The sequence below is a fragment of the Miniopterus natalensis genome, chromosome 8 (assembly GCF_054644295.1).
Source record: "Miniopterus natalensis isolate mMinNat1 chromosome 8, mMinNat1.hap1, whole genome shotgun sequence".
Lineage (NCBI taxonomy): Eukaryota > Metazoa > Chordata > Mammalia > Chiroptera > Miniopteridae > Miniopterus > Miniopterus natalensis.
In genome coordinates, this window is record NC_142088.1 from 24425407 (window position 1) to 24446465 (window position 21059).

The 21059-nt window shown below is 40.2% G+C and overlaps 1 protein-coding gene across 1 annotated transcript in view; it reads left to right on the plus strand.

Annotated features, from left to right (window-relative positions):
• The window catches only part of SATB2 (SATB homeobox 2), a 169378-nt gene extending 148672 nt beyond the window's left edge, over nt 1-20706 (plus strand). The window contains exon 11 of the mRNA XM_016220690.2: nt 19636-20706. Within this exon, the coding sequence (XP_016076176.1) occupies nt 19636-20097 (462 nt within the window). The 3' untranslated portion in view covers nt 20098-20706. The remainder of the gene's footprint in view (nt 1-19635) is intronic.
• The last annotated feature ends 353 nt before the right edge of the window (nt 20707-21059 follow it).

A 21059-nucleotide genomic window follows, 5' to 3' on the forward strand; every position in this document is an offset into this window, starting at 1 on the left:
AAATAGTTAAGCAGTCTGTGCAGTAAGTTAATATAGTCACTTCCTTAGTAATGAAAGGAGAGGAGCAAATTGTTAGATTTTTTGGCTTGTAAAACATAATCCGGATCAGATGCACTGGTATGTTCTAGCAATTGATGATTCTTTGATATCTCTTCATGTTAGAACTGCTGATGTACCAGGGGAGATGCTTTCTTGTCATGTTATTTGCAAGAAACCAGCCACTCTATTCCGAGCCCCTAGGACAAATAGGCCGGAGATGGCATGCTGTACTTCCATGATCTCTCCATGTCTGCATACGTGAAGTTGAGTTACAGAGGACACTGTGAACATGTAATGTCATCTGTGTTCTGTGTTGCCATTCCTCACATGTAGAATGTGCCTGGAATCAGCTTCTATTTTATGTCCGATTCATCTGCATGTGCAGCATTTCAAAGACTAGTCTGAAGCATCTTGGCACAGATGGGGAAAAGCAGGGTTGCATGTAAGTCCCAGAACTACAAAGACACAGATCAAACATCTGATATTAATAAATAGCTTGGATGGGGGGAGGATTAAAAATTAGATTATTTATTTAGAAAGTTGAAAGTCTCCATTTGTGATCATTACCCTGGCCTTGAAAGCAAATAGGTGCTGGGCTTTGTGTTTTGTGCTTTTCCTCCATCCTCACATTTCCCTCCTCCCGCTTCCTCATGTTTTGAATTAAAATCTAAAGACAGACCGAAGAAGTGTATATATATATAACTGCAAGAAGGATGTGGTAAATCATGGCAGGGGTTTGTGATCTCACAGACATGGTGGTGGCAGGGACGTGAGACCAAAGGCGGGTCCTCAGCTTGCAATGCATTTACTTGAAATCCCTCACCCTTGTAGCGTATCACGGATAATAGCATATCATGGATAATTACGTTTTTACAAACGGTAGAGAAAATCATTTTGACACACACATAGTATTTTCCAGCCAGACCGGCTTTTCAATCTTTTACAGCTTTCATGCATTAAGGCTCATATTTTCTTTGTTTATTTTTAAAATATTATCATTAATAATAGGTTTGTTCTGTGGTCACCCTCTGAATAGCAGATACCGAGGAAGACCTTTTTTTTCCCTATTTGCCCCAAGTCAAACATCTGATACTTTTCCTTTGTAGAAGTTTGTGCTACTCGTGTTTTTCATTACGAAAGTTATGGCGACCAAATTTTCATGGAGATTTTTAGGAGCTTTGGTCATTTTTCAGCTTATTGCTATGTGTAATAGAATGAATTATGTTTAGTGACAAATCACTGGGAAAAAAAAAAGAACAGGTAAAAACGTCTTAGAAGAAATACTATCATCGACTGCTTTGCCACTACTCTGCCGTGAAGTGAGTTCTGACTGGTTGAACCTGGGAAAGGTCATCCCCACTGGCCACTCAGCTGCTTCCAAATTCTAGGGCACAGAGAAATTGGGGGACAGTGTTCTCTTTCCTTAACCCTTTCTGATCAGATGCAGAATTTCATTTTGAAAATGAAATTAATTCCCCTGAGGCCTTTGAAACTTTAATAATACACAATAAATAAAATCATATCTAATAACTCAACGGTTTTATTTGGCACCATCATCATCTTCTAGATGTACTGCAACTGCGGAAACATAAATACTTGCAGGCTTTGAAAGCCCAGTTTCTATTTGCTAAATAAACTTGGCTCGCTGTAAATTCCTCTGTGTACAGTCATTAATACAATCCACTTTGACAGCATTTAATTAAAGTGCTTTTCTCTATTAAATTCATTAAAAGTTCCCCCCTCCACCCCGCCCCAATGTATAACTGCTTTCCAGATGCTGAGTGGCAGGGACCTATGAGCCTCACTTTAAATAACTTCTCATTTCTCTTTGTAAAGTGTTTATTACATTCAATTTAGAAACTGTTAAATATGGCTTAGAAAGAAAGTCAGATTCCAGGACACGTTCCCCAGCCCTTCGGCAATTTCGTAAAAAACAAATGTTAGTTTAACTCATCTGAGTAAGCATTTATTATCTGCATATTTTTGTTGTATTTTGTCAACACTCCTAGGCACTGAATCTGGGAGGTAATAAAGATACGATTGATTTCCATATTGGGGAATTTGCATTAGTTAGGCAGGTACTTGGCTTGAATACCTTTGCCTGCAGATTCAGGGAGAGTGAGCGTAACAGTCCAGTATTAATAGATTATTGACAGTTTAATGTCTTGGCACCTATTTAGCCCATGAAATATAATAACCAGGAAGCTGTGTGATATAAAAGCAGTCAATAGCATTTTTAATCAAAACCTTTCAGTTAATTGCTGGCTGACCTTAGAGATTTCCTTTAGGCAATGCCATCTTTAGTTGAGACCATAAGGACCACACTGATTTGTAGAGTTTATTTGGAGATGATTATTTAATACCCATTGCTCCAGGATATGTGGTAAATTTTGCCTTTTCTGTGTCTACCAAATGAATTGTCTTTTTGGCAGTGCTTTTCACAAATATTCCCCTTACCAGCTCTACTTTGAAAATATCTCATTAAATCTGTTCTCTTCTCAGAAATAGAAAGTTGGGAATCTTGAGGGAACACATGATCAAGTGTTTTAATATGATAATTGAGTTTTGATAGAATTCTTTGCTCAGTCTGGAATTATAATTCCAACAGAGACCCTGACAAAGCTAAACACTATACTGTCAGTAAGGGTAATTATATAATACCTTAAAAAGCACTACACCAGAGAACAAAAATGTTCTTTAATACCAAAATGCTTTTTGATCTCCATAAGTATAAATGAGATGGCTTATATTTAGCACCTAGATTTTATATACTTCCATGATTTATTTAGTTTTAGTTGAATACTTCTAAAAACAAATTTTGATACAATCTCACTATGCTGCAAAGGCAGGCAGGAAACGGCAAAGGCAGGTCCTGGCCCCGACTTGAAACCATTCGCCTCCCTCCCTTTGGATTGCCTGGTGTTGGAACTACAGAGGTTGATTCAAAGTGGGGGCAAAACTGTGTGCTTTGAAGTAACTTAGTTACTTTTCTTTCTTCACACATGGGCTAACGTCATTCATTCTACTCCAAGAATAGCCGTTTTGGCATTCCGTGTGTGTGTGTTGGAAAAAATCTGCAGCGCCTCCCGTGGCACTGCGCAGATAGGCACAATCCTCCTGCCTCCAGTCGAGAAGCGTTGCTGTCTCGGGCTTTTACGGGGGTACCTACGCTCCACGTTTAGCAGCTTCATCTAGTTCTTATACGTTCTTTTCAAGGCTCCCTTTCTTTGTCTGATATGTATTCTCTCACTGTTACTTGTTGTTTTGCTGTTTTTGCCTCCAGCAGCTTTTCTCGTCATAGAAACTGTCTGCTGTAGGCCTTTTGAATTCTACTGATAGTAGAAATATTTCTGCAGATTGGGGAGGGGGAGAGTGAAGCACACTGAAGGAGATGCCAGCTTTTATCCCTGAGGACAGTGGCACCCTAGACGTATGTCTCTGAGTGTCAGTGACTTTCAATGAGATAATTGGGGGGGAATTCAAGAACTGCATGAATCACTATGTGCTATTATTAGCCTATTCAAAGTGTATGTGTGAATCTAATAAGTATTACAAACTATTGTCATTCAGCTCTTTTTGGTAAGTGTATTTTTAATGAGCACCTATGTGAACTTGTCCCTGTTTTCCTCCCTTTAGAGCTATTGGACATGTTCTAAATTTTAAGATGACTTTTGGTCTGCATAATACGACTATTACCAGTACAGAACTATTCTGAACATTTTAGGATACATTTTAAGCTTTGAATATTCACTCAGAACATAGTGCTTGACCCTGTGCTCAATGCTGACTGTGTAACACAGAATCTACCCTGAAGGAGCTCTCAGATTTGTGGAGAGACAGGTACGAGGACAGGTGACTATAAGACAGCATGTAAGTAGGACAGGGGAAGAAAACACAAAGGAGGGGCACATATGCCCGAAACCTAGCGGGAGAAGGACCTAGAAGCCTCCCAGGAAGTGGAGCCGCTCAGGGTCACTTACAGAATTCCTCATTAGAGGAGTTTTCTGGGTAATTCCGAGGCAAAGGCACGGAGGTGGAGGGGCGCCCCAGCATGAGGGTGCGGGCCACAGCTGTAGTCAGAGCACAGCCTGCCAGGCAGGGGTTGAGGAGCCAGGCCGGGGCCGGGCCACAAGCTGCAGTCGGGTCACGGAGCCTTCTCAGAAGCCCAAGAGGCCTTGACCCATTTTAAGACCACTGAAGGCCTTTGGAAAGATGCTCTGTTGGCTGTGGCAGGAGGCCTGTTGGGAGGAAGTCATAATAATTCAAAGGTCTGACTAAAGCAATGGGAGTGTATGTGGAGAGGGGAAATTACCCAAGCGCTGGTTAAAAGGAATGATCCGCAGCACGGGGGGTTGGGGAGCTGTGGAGGTTTGAATGAGGGGAAGGAGGCGGCGAGAACTCAGACCCCGACGGGGGCAACTTGGGTGAGGGGGTCTCCGAACACCAATCAGGGCGTTGATGATTACTTCCCTGCTTCATGTCACTTGTGAGTATGTTTGTGTTGTGCTGAATTTCAGCTATTAAATTAAATCCACCCATAAGCAAATTCACATTTGAAAGTCCAATGATTTGGCAGTTCCCATGTCTGAGGACAGCCTACACAGGGAAGCAACACAGGTGGGCAGCGCTGGGTTTACACTTGTGAGTGCGTGAAACAGAGCTTATTCTTGTAATATTACTTATTCATGATCTTCCGTGCAAACAACTGGAAATGTATTTTGCCCCACCCTGTATGCTTAGAAAAGCTGAGGCAACAGACAGATCGGACTTGCTTGTGCATCCGAGTAGATGTGGTTGCTGCAGGATGGGCCGCATGGGAACCCAATGCCTCACCTGCAGCTTGGAGACGCAAATCTTTTGTGTGGGAAAAGGAATCACCAGTCCAGGTACTTAGCCCCAGGGAATCAGGAACTGAGGCTTTCTCTTCCCAGTGACCATCCTTGGTACCCCGGGAGGACATTCATTGCCTTGAGGAAACCACCGTCTAAATAAAAGTGCCAGCCCTTCTGCTTTCCATCTCCCCTGGTGTGCTTGCCACAAAGAGTAGAGGCAAAGGGTTCCCCAGACCTGGTGTCATTCATTTAGCAAGATCCTTATGTAGAGGATGCAAAACGAGCGGCCGCACAATAAATTAAAAGTGGCTTAGAAGTTAAAAGAATACTCTAGAGTTAGCCTTTGGGTCATTTTACCTCACATCATTTCATTTTTCCATATTCTTTTTCTCTTGAGAGATAATATCAAGGAAGCTGGTTTCTAATGAAATTGAATGCAGTGGAAAAGAAAGGCTGAGTTTGGTGAGCTCTCATCTGACACCTTTTCGTGGCTGAGCCACAGGGGATCTTTGCTGCCACGCCCTGGAAATCAGTGGCCCCCGCCTCACAGGCCCAGGAGAAAGCCCTTCTTTGATGATTTGACTTTGTTTACCCAGTTTGGACGTTAGGTTATAATACACCATATATGTGAGCGGCGTGGTAATGCTGGGCATTTTGTCTTTCACCAGAACGGTTGATTGTAATGCACCGTCTAAGATTTGCTTTCTATAAAAGGAATATTTGTACTTTCATGTGTTTGATTCACACAGCGCAGCTTTCTCAAGTCCTGTTATTAAGTGGTTACATCCAGAAAGCAAAAAATATGCTGAGGTAGTATTTTATTGGTGAACATCTAATATTTTCAGTAACCATAACCGTCAGATTGTCCTGACTTCTGCGTGGCCCCAACTGTAAAAATCACACAGGAAATGCGGCCCATCCCGGGGTTCTCGGAGCCCATGGGAGGCCTCCAGCACACAAGTACCTCCTTTCTTCCCTTCCTGCCCCAAGGAAAGAATCTAATCCAAACACTCCTTCTTCTTAAATAATTTAAGAAGCTGGAGAACAGCACAACTACAGCGTCACTGGAGCCATCACGGTTATGGGAATTGTTCATCTTAAACGTTGTCCTGGCTAAGTTTTGTCAGGAAGTTTCTCTCTCTGTTGTGCTAGCAAATTTTGATGAAACTGGGTTTGTGCTTTCTAAAAGCGGGATTGACATTTGAGAGAGGAACTTCTCCATAATGTATTCTACTTTTTCTAACTTTGTCTTCACTTTTAACTCCTAACTTGAAACGCTGAATAGTATCCTCTGTCATTTTTAGTGTTATTTTTACATTTTAATTGGAAGATAATTTATTCACACCAAAATGAATTTGTGTTCAAGACTTAAATTTAAATGGAACGTATTTTTGCATTTTTTTCTTCATTTACCAGCTAAGCAGCAGTAAGGGCATGTTTGTTACAGGTTGGACTCTGGGATTTGTGATTTTGGGTGCCAGAGCTCAATTTCATGTATTCATTTCTCCCTTTGAAGTATAAACGCAACAGTACCCACCTACATTTTGAGATTCATTTGTTGTTGTTTTTAAGACATAACTAAGCCCAAAAGATAGTAAAGTGCTTTGATAATATCCTAACTATATGATTTTAAGTAATTCTAGAAACTTGACCACGGAGTCACATTATATAACCTGCGTGTAAATCTGGAAGAGTAGTGCTTTATTTCGATGATGCTTACATAATTTTTGAGATCCTGTGATTTAAAGTAAACATAATTCATTTTCCCCATACTATCCTTGTTTATAGATCATTCTTTACCAAATAGGTGTTTTCAAGTTATTATTTTTGTCACTGGATTTATAAATACTAAGAGATTTGGAAGTGGTTTGAGTTCTGACTCTGGTGTTTTATCTTAGGAATCATTTTTAAATCTTCATAGACACAGCTCTTGGCTGGCTACATGATGTCTGTTCTTAGGAAAATGTATCTATTCTCTGCCTTCATCTAACTTAACATGTTTTCACTTAACAGGAACCAAAATTCTGCTCTGGTTAAACTTCCTGGATGAAATTTATTTATCTGAAAGAGTCTCTGTATTCTATTCTTTTAACTTACCTTGAATCTGTTTTAAAAATTCACATTTAGAACTCACTGAGTCATGCATCACTGGCATTGGTTGTTGTTTTTATTTGTGTCATGTTCTTACTGCGCTTGAGAATTATTTAGCCAACTGGACTGTTTAAGAATTCTAATGGATCATTCTTTGCTAATGGTGGATATTATGAATTTTCAGGTTGGTTCTTTTATACATCAATTCCTGGTATTCAAGCCATCCTAACTTTTTACCCCCTTTTTTTAGTTACCCTGGTTATCTTTAACTTGAACTAGACCGTCTTTTTTTATTCATGCTGGTGCAGAAGCCACTTTTTTCTTGATTATACCAATGAAACAAGTCATGCATTTGTTTGAAAATCAGAATTCCAGAGGTAACTGTCAGCCTTCATCATGTCCATGTTATCCCTTACTCATTTTAACACAAATATAAAGCCCATAAAGACACTTTAGTGTTACCTGTACCTTAAATCCGGCCTTGAAAAGATAGGCCTACTCTGTGCATTTTTTGGCTAAGCTTCCTGTTCTGAGAAGACATAGTGAAGGATGGTGGAGGTGTGTGGGAACAGGGGGGATGTGAATGCTCATGGTGTCAGGTAAATGGAATTGGGGTGGGTGGCATGGGAGGTGGTTTCTCCTAGGCAGAAGGATATATATATGGTCATGGCCTGGACCATCCTGAGGCGTCTGCTCTTCCTGTCATCTCACGGGTTCTTTCTGTCCTATTTGTAGAATGGTCTTGGTCATGCTGTCAATGATGCTGATGAAGGAAAAGGTATAATTGCCATTAGATTCAGTGTATGTCCACGCTTTACCTCGCTTACATTCTAACAGGAGAAATGGTGGTTTTTTTAAGCTGCGTGGTGTCTCTCTGAGATACAGTTGCTCATCTCGATTCTGCTTAATTTACTTCCTGTGAGCTCATCTCCTTATATTGCAGAAGCAGCTCACCCAGCTACCTACCTCTGCAGTGTTTGCAGATTCGGCCACTCCCCATAGTCAGATGAATGACTGCAGCCCCCCCCCCCTTTTTTTACGCAAACCATACCAAAGTTGTTGGCATAAGTTGTTCTCAGTTTGTTACCAAAGAGGAAATGATATAAGCCAAACGCTGTTTTAGGAACTATGCTTCCTCCAACACCCAAGTTGATTCTAACAGATTATTGTGTCACAGTGCTTTTATGCTTTTATCTTTGTCCAAAGTGTTTATTTTGAGAACCAATTATTAAGCTACATTAAAAACATACATGATGTCCCAATACCATCTTGGTTACAATATTAAAAGAAACTCAGACTAAGGCTGGATGAAATTGAACACATATTTCCATGTCAGACTTCCTTCCATTTTGCTTGTTTGTATTGATTTCTCTTGACATGGTCTTCTTTTATTGAGCACTGCTCTTTTTTTTTTTTTCTTATTCTCTCTCTCTATATATTTTTAATTTTTTTTTAAATCCCCTTCCTCTAGCTGTATGTGCTAAGAGCAATTGTAAAAGGAGACCAACTTATATTAAACCTGCCTGGAGTCAAAATGTAATCTAACACCTGTAGTCTGCAATTTGTCATCGCTCATGGATACTTTTTTTTTTAATAACAGATTTCCTGAGTTTTGACCTTAGGATACTGTATAATCCAAAAAAAGCAACAGAACTAAACCATGGTTTTTAATAAGTCTTATAATGTTAGGATGTGAAATTACAACCATAAGAGCCAACTCAAGTAAGATCACTTGGAGTTGGAAATAGTGCTGAGTTGTGTTTCTTGGAGAATGTTTTGCCTGTGAAAATGTCTTTGAGCGATAAAGTCAAGAGGCCAGTCGTAACGTGTGTGTAATTTCTCTTACACTCATTCTCTAAGACCTTCCTAGGTGACTTGGCTCAGATAAGGATGATGTAGGGTCCATTTTGAATTTTATGGTCAGTGCTTGATTTTCATTAGGAAAAAGACAGGGCTATGTGTTGAGCATGATTCATGTATTTCAGAGTTTTCAAACTTCTTGGTGTTAGGATCCCCTTTTGCTTTATTTTAAAAAATATATCTTTATTGATTTCAGAGAGGAAGGGAGAAGGAGAGAGAGAGATAGAAACATCAATGATGAGAGTCATTGATCGGCCGCCTCCTGCACGACCCCGACATAGGATCGAGCCCGCAACCCGGGCATGTGCCCTGACCGGGAATCGAACCTCTGTCTCCTGGATCCTAGGCTGACGCTCAACTGCTGAGCTACGCCCGGCCGGGCTCCCCTTTCGCTGTTACTATTAAAGGGTGCCAATAATATGTTATAACTGTCAATATTTGCCATATTAGAAAATAATTCTGAGAAAAAGTTTAAATGTTTATTAATTTAAAAACAATTAAAAAAATGTACATGTGTGTAAATATTTTTATGATATATAATTGTATTTCTAAAACAAAGAAATGAGAAGAGTACCATTGTTTTATATGTATTTTTGAAAATATTTAAAATATCTGGCTTAAATGGATTCTCATAATTGCTCCTGCATTCAATCTGACACAATATGTGGTTTTGGTTGAAGTAAATGAAGAAAGTCTAGCGTCACACACACATGCAGTTAGAAAAGGAAGGACTATATTAGCAGCCTTTCCAGGTAATGTTCTTCTTTGATACTGTAGCAAAAACTCTACAAGCGGTTTCTTAAAGGATATTTGCAAATTAGACTCTAAAGTCATACTGATAAACTTTTCATACTTTTTTACTTTATAACTCATTCATTTGCCTTGCACTTTGAATGGATTTTTTGCCTGTTTATGATGTCGTAATATCATGCATTGGTCATTTGGAAAATATTGATATACTGAGTTATGTAGATCTTCTAAATTTTGTTTTGTTTCATTATATGACATGAGAAAAAATCACCACCAATATCATCAAGAAAGTTTTAAGATTTGGGGAGCTGTTAATATTATAAGAGAAGCTACATGTTTTCCAAAATTTGAATTTTTGCTTGAAAGATTCAATTTTATCATTGGCAACAAATACTATCAGATATGTTCCTTGAAGTAACAGGCTTCTTTCATTTTTAAGAAAAATGTCTGCCAAATACCCAGATCTGATAACCATAGTTGGTCTGTTAGCCGCTCCTTCCAGTAAAAATTACGCTCTTTCTCATGACAGCCGCCTTCCATCTTCTCGTATCTGCAGAAATGCTTCCCATTTCCTCACACACAATATTTTAAAAGCATATACTCCAGGATTGAGACTTGATATAATTAATAATGTATTACTACGTCAGCAAGGACCTTCTGACGTGACAGTGGCATTTCTGCTGTGTGTGGCCCTGAAGAATACAGCTAGAGTACAGTGTGGTGCCACTGACTTATCCCAACAGGCCAGCAGCGCTCCCACCCCTGCACCTACAGTGCACATTTCAGCGTGATCAACAAGGCACGCAGTGTCTGAGTTCTGCCATGCAAATACCTTTTTTTAACAGTAATTATTATTTTATTTATTTTTTGTTAATCCTCATGTATTTTGTATTTTTTTAGATTTTTTTAGATTGAGTGGAAAGGAGGAGGAGAGACAGAGAGACATCGATGTGAGGGAGACACGTCGATTGGTTGCCTCCCGCATGTGCCCTGGCGGGGCCGGGGATGGAGCCGGCAGCCGAGGCACTCGCCCTCGGCCGGAATCGAACCCGGAACCCTTCAGTCCTTGGACTGATGCTCTAACCACTGAGCCAAACCGGCTAGGGCTGTCGTGAAAAATACTTTTAATATCAGGGACCTCTTAATGGGTCATCAGGATCTCCCCTCGGGTCCGTGGGCCACGCTTTTAGCACCACTGATAAAGGATGTCTTCTTAAAGAGCACCCCCGGCTGCGCATGTGGGTGTCACCTTCAATAGGACTGTGACCGTGAGGTGTAATTTCATGTGACAGATGCTTTGGAGGCAACTCCCATGTGCTAGGTGGCATGTTAAAGATCAAAGATATGCGTAGTATAAAAGCAAAAGGAAGACGAGGACTTGGGATCCATCCCTGTGTGCAGATCTGCAGGCCTTTGGTGTGAGGACAGACAGATCTCTGCGACTGTCGATGACGCATACTTGACAGAAAGATGCGTGAGGCAGCATTCTTCCGACTCTTGCGTCCTCTCTTTTTTCATGATAGCTGCTTATGAAACCTCAGCTATGACAGCAGCTCTGCTAAGAACTGAGCACGCTCTGCCTCGCTCAGTCCTCACAGCCCTGCCTGGAGATGCGACAGAGTAACAGTCGCCGGGTCAGAGAAATAACTGGCGCAGACCCACAGGGCTAGTCAGCAGGTGTGCTTTCTGGGGTAAGGACCAGATTCAAGTCCAGGTCTTTGGGACCCCCAAATTCTTGCTCACAACTTCTATAACACTGTGTTCTAATGGGTTATTCGGTGTCTTGGATTTTTTTTTTTTTTAACACAAGAAATGTTAAGAAAATATATATAATTTGGTCTCATATGGCCACTAAATGTCAGTTTCTATGATGCTTAAAGTTTTTACTTTTAAAACAAAGTTTTGTTTAAAAAAATATTAAAAAAAAATAGTAAGTTGCGCAGTATAAGAATGATAACTGGTCTGAAAGTAGAGAGAGTGTGGAATTAATTTAGTGCAGCAGAGCAAAGATGAACTGAGCACTTACTGTGGGCCAGGCATATGGTGTAACAGTATGTGGCTCACGGTCCAATAGTTGAGATAGATATACAGTGTTTATATTCATTATTAATCATTAATGCTAAGTTCTCCCATTGAATTTTTGAACCAAAATTAATAGTCTTAAATGATGATTTTGAAAAAAGAGGAATATTAGGGTGTAGCACTAGGTTGTTGACACTTAGAACAAGTATCTCAGTTATATGATATTTTATATACATAGTATTTTTTAAAAATAGCAGAATTCATTCATTTATTTAAGAAAGTCCAATTGAGTTATGCACAAGGCCTTTCAACCAGTTGCTCTTATCATCTGTTAAATATATTCCTCTCGGGGCTTTTGGTAGAATAATGCTTTTCTCTTTTGGGTCAACTATTTTACATTCTGTTGTCATAGATGAGGTAAGATTAAACCCGTCTAAGTAATTCTGATACTAACTCATAATAAATGCAGACAAAATGGTCATCTTGTTTGTGGTCTCATCTCCTGTTGATGTGTGTCACTGAGGACCTGGAGCCCTGGGTGAGGCTCGCTCCTCTGGCTGGGGCTTGTCATAGAGAGATGGAAGCAGCCACCTAGACAACTTTTGTTTTAACTATTACCACACTGGATCAGCCACCCTCTACAGTCACCTCCTTAATAATTTCTCATTTTCTCTCTATAAAAAGACCACAAAGTCTTGGCTTATTATAAGTAATCCATTTTACCCCATAATGATACAGTGAATTATATACTTTTCTCAACTTAATCATTCAAGATCTCACTTCCTTCCCTGCAGGCAAAAACCATTATATTTTACACATGACTCCCAGCTGGTTTTCATTGAGGCCTTCAAAATGAATTTGAATACTGAGAGGTTTAAGAAGAGCTATCTTTCTTAGTCAAATTTTATCATGGTACCATTTTGTCCCTGTGTTTGCAAAATGTTCAGTTTTGAAGGCAGAGAAACAATATGTCCACATTACGACTGTGCTTTGTTGCTGGGCAAGGAGATTTGGGATTTCATTTTGCAGTTGATGTCTCTCTTGAATATATTTACAACGTGGTGGGGGTTTTTGGTCACATCTTCACGTCCGTTTATGTACCATGTATGTCATATTTCAGCCCAGAGAGATTTCAGCAAATAAATAAGAATGAACTTAGACCTATAACTTTCTATTTGTTTACATCCTACCCATAACCTACTCATCAACACTTAATTGTTGAAGATAGGACTCCTTATTAGAAAGCTTTGTAAATTAATAGGCTTAATTATTATAGACATTCCATAAATATTTGATGAATGGATACTTTTTTTCACTCTTTTAACCCGAGGTTGATTGTTTTAAACATAATTCCTTTTAGACATGCTGAGCACATCTGATGAAGAGGGTAGCCATTAGCTAAATGCAAATTGGCCATTCCCTTGAGGATAGAAGTGCCAATGCATCCTTCTGGTTGTGTTTATAATGGTGTTGCTATTTCTGGAATGCCATTGAAAGTCCAGTAACATATTATAAGCTGAGTTTTTCTTAAAGTGTGGATATATGAATATTTCTCTTCTTTCTAGTAATAGTGTCGTTTTCATGTCCTACTATATTTTTGGCTAGATCAGATTATAATTGTGTTTCATTGTGAGGACGTTCGTCACCCTGACAGTAGAACGCCAAGGCCCTGCATGCTCTGGCCAAGGCTCCTCTCCGCTGTCCTTTCTCTCTAGTGCAGGGCTGTCCCGCAGCACTTTCTGTGATGATGGGACTGTGCTCTGTCTGTGCTGTCCGATATGCTATTGCGCAGTGTGATTATCACGCGTTTGAAAAGTGGCTAATGTGATGGAGGAACTGAATTTTTTCTTTTTTAGTTTCAATTAATTTAACTCTAAATGTAAATAGAGAGTGTGGCTACTGGCTGCTGTATTGGGTGGCAGAGCTCTAACGTGCCGCCTTCCTGATGTTCTTCAAGTACGCTGAGTGTGTACTGACCCCCAGCCTTTTTGCTTGCTGTTCCTTTGTCCAAATGCTCTTCTTCATGGCTGGGTCTTCAGGCTTCTGCTCAAAGGCTTCCTCCTTAGAGAAGCTTCCTTGAGTTACTGTATCTAAAATAACTTCCTCTCCCCCCGGTTCTCCTCCTTATGCATTACTCTGTTTTTGCTTGTAGTATTTATTACTACCTGATATTTTATTTGTGGTCTGCCACCTCTGCTCTAGAGATTTTGTTCAGTTTTCCTATGTAATCTTGCTCATAGAAGGCAGGAGAATGTAATGTTTAATGGCATAAGATTTAAAAGCAGACACGTTTTAGAATTCTAGTTCTGCCTCTTATGGGCTATGTGGCCCCAAACAAATGATCTAAACTCTCTGAACTCCAGTTTCTCATTATAAAATGGAGTAAAAATACCTACCCCTAGGATTACTGTGAAATTAAAATATATTTATAGCTTTTAAGCTAGTTTTTGGCTCATAATAAACTTTACTATGAATGCTACCACCTATCATTACCATTATTATTATTATTGTTGTTGTTGTTGTTATTATTAAAGCTACTTAGAAATTTCAGTGCTATTAACCCTAATTGTTGTATTGAAAAATCAACAATAGACGCTATGAAAAAGAGATTTTTAAATAAACATTTTAAAACTCTCGTTGTAAAAATCATCAGAAATGAATTGTTCAATAAGTTAATATAAGTTTGGTGGTAATTAAGAAAACTCCAAATAAAAATAGAGCTAGGATGAATGATCAAGCTTCAGTTTACAAAGGCCAAGAGTGAAGGGATGGGCGGCTGTCTTTCCAGAATGATATATTCTGTTATTTGGGAAAATCACGTGAAAGATGGTGGACCTAGGAAGAGAAAGAGGTCAACTCCTGGGCCCATTCTGAATGAGAGGAGAAAGGATGAGGCTGGAAAGTCTGTGGACGTGGGCGTTTTTACATACATATCTGGGAAGATGCTCCATGAAACTTAAAAATCCCAGAAATCAGTAATCTGGGTGTGTGAAGAACTCGCTAGGAAAGAGCATATTTCTGTTCACTTGGCAGGGTTTTCTCTGTCTTGTTGAAATAATGGAAAAATTTTATAATTTAAAAAAAGTCAGAAAAAAAATCAGTCAGAAATATACGCCTGAATGGTCAGATGAGCCGGGAAACAGGCTGGCTTACAGGTCCATCCAGCAGGAACCAGTGACGCGGCCTCAGATGCGAGGTCGTGGGCTGCCTGGTTAGGACAGAGACCAAACTTGATTTATTCTAGTTAAGTAACAGGGAATTTTTAACATCTCTGAGAAATTCAGATAGAAGAACTAAACTTCAGTTAAGTGGGGGTTCAGAAACCTGTCTTATAAAGAAGGGGCTAAAATAATTGATAATTTTTTGTCAAGATGTGAGAAAGTGAAGAAAAGTTCCTGCCATTTAAATGAGAAGATTTTTTAAAAAAATATGTCTTTATTGATTTCAGAGAGAGGAGAGGGAGAGAGACATAGAAACATCAGTGATGAGAGAGTCATTGATCGGCTGCCCCCTGCACGCCCCCGACCAGGGATCGAGCCCACAACCCAGGCCTGTGCCCTGACTGGGAATCAAACCCTGATCGCCTGGATCCCAGGTTGGTGCTCAACCGCTGAGCCACGCCCAGCTTGGCTAAGTGGGAAGATTTTAAGAGAGGGTTAGGATCTATCTCTCTGTCTTGGAAATACCGTCCTGTAAGCATTAGGCCCTACTCTACTGGGTTCAGAGTCCTTACACCACTGGAAGAAAGCACTACATGACCATAACCATTCCTTGATTGTCATGATAATAAGCTACTGCAATTGGCCAGTGAGGAAGTTTATGTAATTCTTTTTACTAAAAATTACCCAGAGACAATAAACAACTCTCTACCTGGAGTAATTAGAACATTTGCAGGGAAAGAGGGTAGTCGGGACAGATAAATTGGGGAATCTTTCTTCTCAAGTCTTAGGCATATTGTGGTTGAAAGAAGGTTACAGCCAAAGAAAGTGTAACCAGAAAACCTCAGCCCTGGCCAGTGTGGTTCAGTTGATTGGGCGTTGTCCATGCGTCAAAAGAACGCAGGTTCGCTCCCCGGTCAGGGCACTTGCCCTGGTTGCGGGCTTAGTCAGTGTTTCACCCTCGAATCAATGTTTCTCTCTCTCTCTCTCTCCCCCTCTCCCTTCCTCTCTCTCTAAAACAAACCAAAATAAAATAAAATAAAAAATAAAATAAAATAGCCCATCTGGGCGTGGCTCAGCGGTTGAGAGTTGACCTAGAATCCAGGCGATCGGGATTTGATTCCCGGCCAGGGCACATGCCCAGGTTCCGGGCAGCAGCCGATCAATGACTCTCTCATCATTTATGTTTCTATCTCTCTCTCCCTCTCCTTTCCTCTCTCTGAAATCAATAAAGATATATTTTTAAAATAATAAGTAAATAAATAAATTAATAAATTAATTAATTAATTAATTTAAAAAAAATGCCAGGCAGGCCCTTTGGTGACTTGTAAGAAAGTTTTACTGTAGAGCTGCTCATTTTGTCACTGTTTTTTTCTTCTCTGTTAACTTTGTTCATGTAAATAGGGCCATGCCGCCCAACTCACTCTAGAACGTTGTCTGACCAGAAACTAGAGATTTCACTTTGTAGACTATTTCTGTCGCTGTTACGTCTCTGAGAAACATCTTTCTCTTCTGTGATGGGATGCCATTGTTCCTTGGAAACCTGCTTTCTCAGACCGACGGCTCCCTGTGTTTGTAATTTCCAGTGTAAAGGGTCTTCCTGAGGTGCTCCGTGTTTTCAGGCTGTTCTTGATCCAACAGCACCTTCTCCAGACACTGGGAGGACTGTCAGTGGTAATCCTCTGTGAAGTTCGTAGAGCGGCCTGGCACGGAGCATGCGTTCAGGAGGTGGCCTCTGTTGTTCCTGCTGCTTCTCTGTTCCATGCGTGGCTTCCCCGTGTGCTCGTGCCGACACCGCTAGGTTCTCATGAAGCGGGGGAGGTGATTTAGGCCCACTGGTTGGACTTAAGCAGAAGACAGACCCTATCATGCAGAAAGATTATACTGACTTCCAAGTACAGTTTTGGAAAATCTCTTTAAATCTAACCAGTGCACAATGGAAAACCCCTAAAGAACCAATCTAATTATTTAATTAAATGGAACCGTTATGCTGACTTTTACTACAGAAGGCAAGCATAATTTAGAAAATGGGGCATTTTAATTCTCTTTTGTTTTCCAATTAACACAATTGCTCTAATAGGGGGTACTAATGCTGGAGTGTATGATCTTCGAGTATGTATATTCCATACATAATTTTTGTCTCTCTCTCTCTCTTTCTCACCAGAAACCCAAATCTTCACCTGTTGACATAGAGGTTCATTTATTGCAGTGCTTGGGCCGCCCGATTTTGACCTCAGAGCAAATGTCTTTGGCCATCAAAGCTGCCATGAGCAGTGCGGGCCCACCACGCAGCTCCACTTTCCTGCTGGCTATAATTAGGATGGGGAAGTAATGGGGCTCTCACTTTTTTGCTGATGCCAGCTTACCACGGCAGACCACACGGGTTTACTCTTAGTTCAAAGTGATAAAGAAAATGCCAGGAACATTCATTTTAATTGGTCAACATCACATGGACCTTTGGTGCCACTGTTTTTATGGTCCTCTCAGGTTTTTTCTTGCTACTGGCTGTCAGCTTATTATGAGATATTCCTATTTGCATTTGGTCATCCTTTTTATTATTATTTTGATTGTTACTTGATTATCAATTATTATTTGAAAAATTTCATCCTCTTGTTTATCATTATCTTAGGTAACAGTTTCATCTGCCCTAATATTTATTAAAACCTCTGTAAAAGACTGGTATTTTCATATTGCTGAGAAGTTATTTTTTCATCAGATTGTCCTAAGACTAGGAAAAATGGCAGAGGTTTTTTTTTTTTTTCTTAAATGCTTGCTTTGATGTGGATGTTTTATAGCTATAAAAAGAATATGGGTAGTGTGTGGTGGTGATCGTGATAGTGGTAGGGATGGTGGGACCAGTGATTCTCTAATGTAACTAGACATGTTTTCTTTGGCACTGATTGGACTATGTCCCCCTGAACTCTGGAATGTATTTAATTTGTTACTCTAACATGAAAAAGATGGTATAAAATAGGAGAGAATGGTGAGAGGAGAAATGTGTGGGGTTTTTTTTGTGTGTGTGTGTGTGTTTTTAAGTGAAATCATTGTTTAATCTTAAAGGGCCTGGGATGATCCAGGCAGTTAGGCACAATCTGAGTAGAAGAAATGTGGTCTGTGCCTTTGGAGTAGACAGAAAGCTTGTTAGGGGGCCCATCACGTCGACCTTTTAGTTCCATAACATTGCTGCTGCCGTTGTGAGGCATGAGCAGTAGCTGAGCTCTTCCTCCTCGGGGTCCATGCCCCCTCTCCCCTCTCCACGCAGGCCTCCCCTCCACGCAGCCCTTCTCACGTGGGCCGACGATGGGAGCACGAGCAAGTTGTTCTACTCTGTATGCTTACTTTCTTTTGTCAACTGAAGAAGTGCATAAATAAAAATATTAGAAGGGCAAATTATTGCATGTAGAGAGATGTTAAGAAGCAATTACGAAGATCAAGAATAAGCTTGCCGCCCTGGCCGGTGTGGCACAGTGGTTAGAGCACCGACCCCTGCACCAGAAGGGTCATGGGTTCAGTACCAAGTCAGGGCACATAGCTGGGCTTCAGGTTTGATCCCGGCTTGGGACGCGTACGGGTGGCAATTGATCGATGTTTCTCTCTTACATTGATGTCTCTCCTCCCCCCACTCTCCTCTAGAATCAGTGAAAAAAACATATTCTCTGGTGAGGATTAAAAAGAAACAATAAGCTTGCCTAACTAGAGTTTTTTGGTTTTAAAAATATGTAGGGGATAGGTAGAAATAAAATAGAAATGTAAATTAATTACAATTAGAAAACCGTGATATTAAGGATGAAAATGCAGAAAGTAGGAAATATGTGCAAAACAGGATTAATAATTTATAGTGATATTGAGAAATCCAGCTCTATGAGTATAAAACTGTCATTTAAAGTTCAGAGGATAAGAAAATGTTTTACCTTTAAATTAATTTGGAAGTTTTTATTTAATAAAATATATTTAAGGATCAAAATCAGAGCTAAGAGAAAATAAAGTTTCTAATTTTATGAAGGATTGATTTTCTGTCTCAAATATCAACTCTTCCTCTAAGAGTAGTTGTGAGGCTGATGATAACAATGACTGTCATTTATTGGATGTTTGCCCTAAGCCAGAAGCGGATAAACTGTGGCCCATGGGCCAAGTTCAGTTTGCCACCTGTTTTTGTAAATATAATTTTATTGGAACATAGCTATGTTTATTAGCATATGTATTACTTATGGCTACTTTCACGCTATATAGAGTTGGGTCATTCAACAGAGACTGTATGGCCCTGCAAGGCCTAAAATATTTACTGTCTGGCCCTTTACCGAAAAAATTTGTCAACCTCTGATTTAAGGTAAGCACTGTTATTTATGTACATTATGTCATCTAATCCTTACAACATCCCTAGGAAGCTAGTGTCTTAGCCTTCTTTTATAGATGATGAAATTGGGGCTTAAAGATGTTTAGTGTCTTGCACAAGGACACCCAGCTAAGTGGAAGAGTCTGGACTTGAACCTATGAGTTGAAACTGTAGAGCCTGCACTTTCCTTTTGGGTCCAGTTTCTTTGTCATTAGCTTTCAGGGAGGTTGCAGGCATTTCGTGCTAGTTAACAGCAAGGAAGATTCTGGAGCCCAATAGCTTGAATTCACATGACCTTGGCCAACGTGACCAACTTCTTTGTTCCTCAGAATATAAATATTAGCCGACATTACTATTATTAGCCTCTTTTTTTATAGGTGTGAGTCTAAATTTCCAGGAATGCTCTTAAGTTTCCTGTAGACCTGAATTTACAAATGAGCCTAGCCTTACTCCAGTGCTGCATGGACAACACATATTTCAGAGGATGACGGCTTTGGAAAGGCAAAATGTGAGTCGCATGTTAATTTTTTCTTTTCGTTTTAATTACCAGGTCCTTCACAGACAGCAGTCTCAGCCTACCAAGGAGAGCTCCCCTCCCAGAGAAGAAGCACCTCCCCCACCCCCTCCAACTGAAGACAGTTGTGCCAAAAAGCCCCGGTCTCGCACAAAGATCTCCTTGGAAGCCCTAGGGATCCTCCAGAGTTTTATTCACGACGTGGGCCTGTACCCCGATCAGGAAGCTATTCACACCCTTTCTGCCCAGCTGGATCTCCCCAAACACACCATCATCAAGTTCTTCCAGAACCAGCGGTACCACGTGAAACATCACGGGAAGCTCAAGGAGCACCTGGGCTCGGCGGTGGACGTGGCCGAGTACAAGGACGAGGAGCTGCTGACGGAGTCCGAGGAGAACGACAGCGAGGAGGGCTCGGAGGAGATGTACAAGGTGGAGGCCGAGGAGGAGAGTGCGGAGAAAGGCAAGGCCGCGCCCGCCGAGATCGACCAGAGATAATGTGAACTCCCCGGCACAGCAATACAGCGGTCCAAGGAGTTTCTGTTTTAGTTTCTTTAAAAAAATTTTTTTTGGGCTTTATTTTATTTTGTCTTTTTTGGTCTGTTTTGTTTTTCTGACCTTTTTTGACATTTCTTTGTTGCACAGGATACACCTGTAGACTGAATAAGTTCAGTATTTCCGAATCAGATGTCGCCTTGGCAAAGACACTAAGTGTTACACTTTTACAATTGACTGGATCATAGTAATTATACTCACAGGAGACTCTGCCTTCATTTCTTGCACTTACGGAGGAGACATCAGGCAAGTTCCAGGATGAAAAGACCTACGAAATAAATGAAGGAAGCTACAAGTGTGTGTGTATATGTATATGTATATATCTATATATTTACATATATATATTAAAATTGCATGGGACAGAGAACTTTACAATCGGAAAGAATAGACTGTGAAATGAGTTCTTAAGGAAGAGACTTGTTTATGTATTAAAAAAGACAACCACTTCACAGTGAGTCGCTTCGGCTTTTTGGTAAACTTTGGCCTGCTCTCAGGGTGGGGTGACTATTTTTGGATTCCTATTTATTTTCTGTGTTTGTCCCTGATTTTTTTTTTTTTTTTTTTAATTCTATGGCTTCCTATCTGGCAGCTTGATGGGTAATTTTTGAGGTATGTATTTAACAAAATAAATCAACACTGCCAAATAAATAAATAGATAAATGAAAGAAAGAAGAAGAAAGTGAAAAAAATCAGGGCACCTTAAATGATACAAGTCAAATTACTCTTAAAGACACGATGCACACTTTTAAAATGACTCGATACGTTCCGTTACTCAACTTGTCATTACTTTAGTGAACAGATGTATTTCTGTGGAATTCCAAAGGAGTAAAACTGAAATTCAGTACAGAGAAAACTTGTACATTAGTGCAGTCTTGATAAAACGACATTTTGACGTTGGACATATG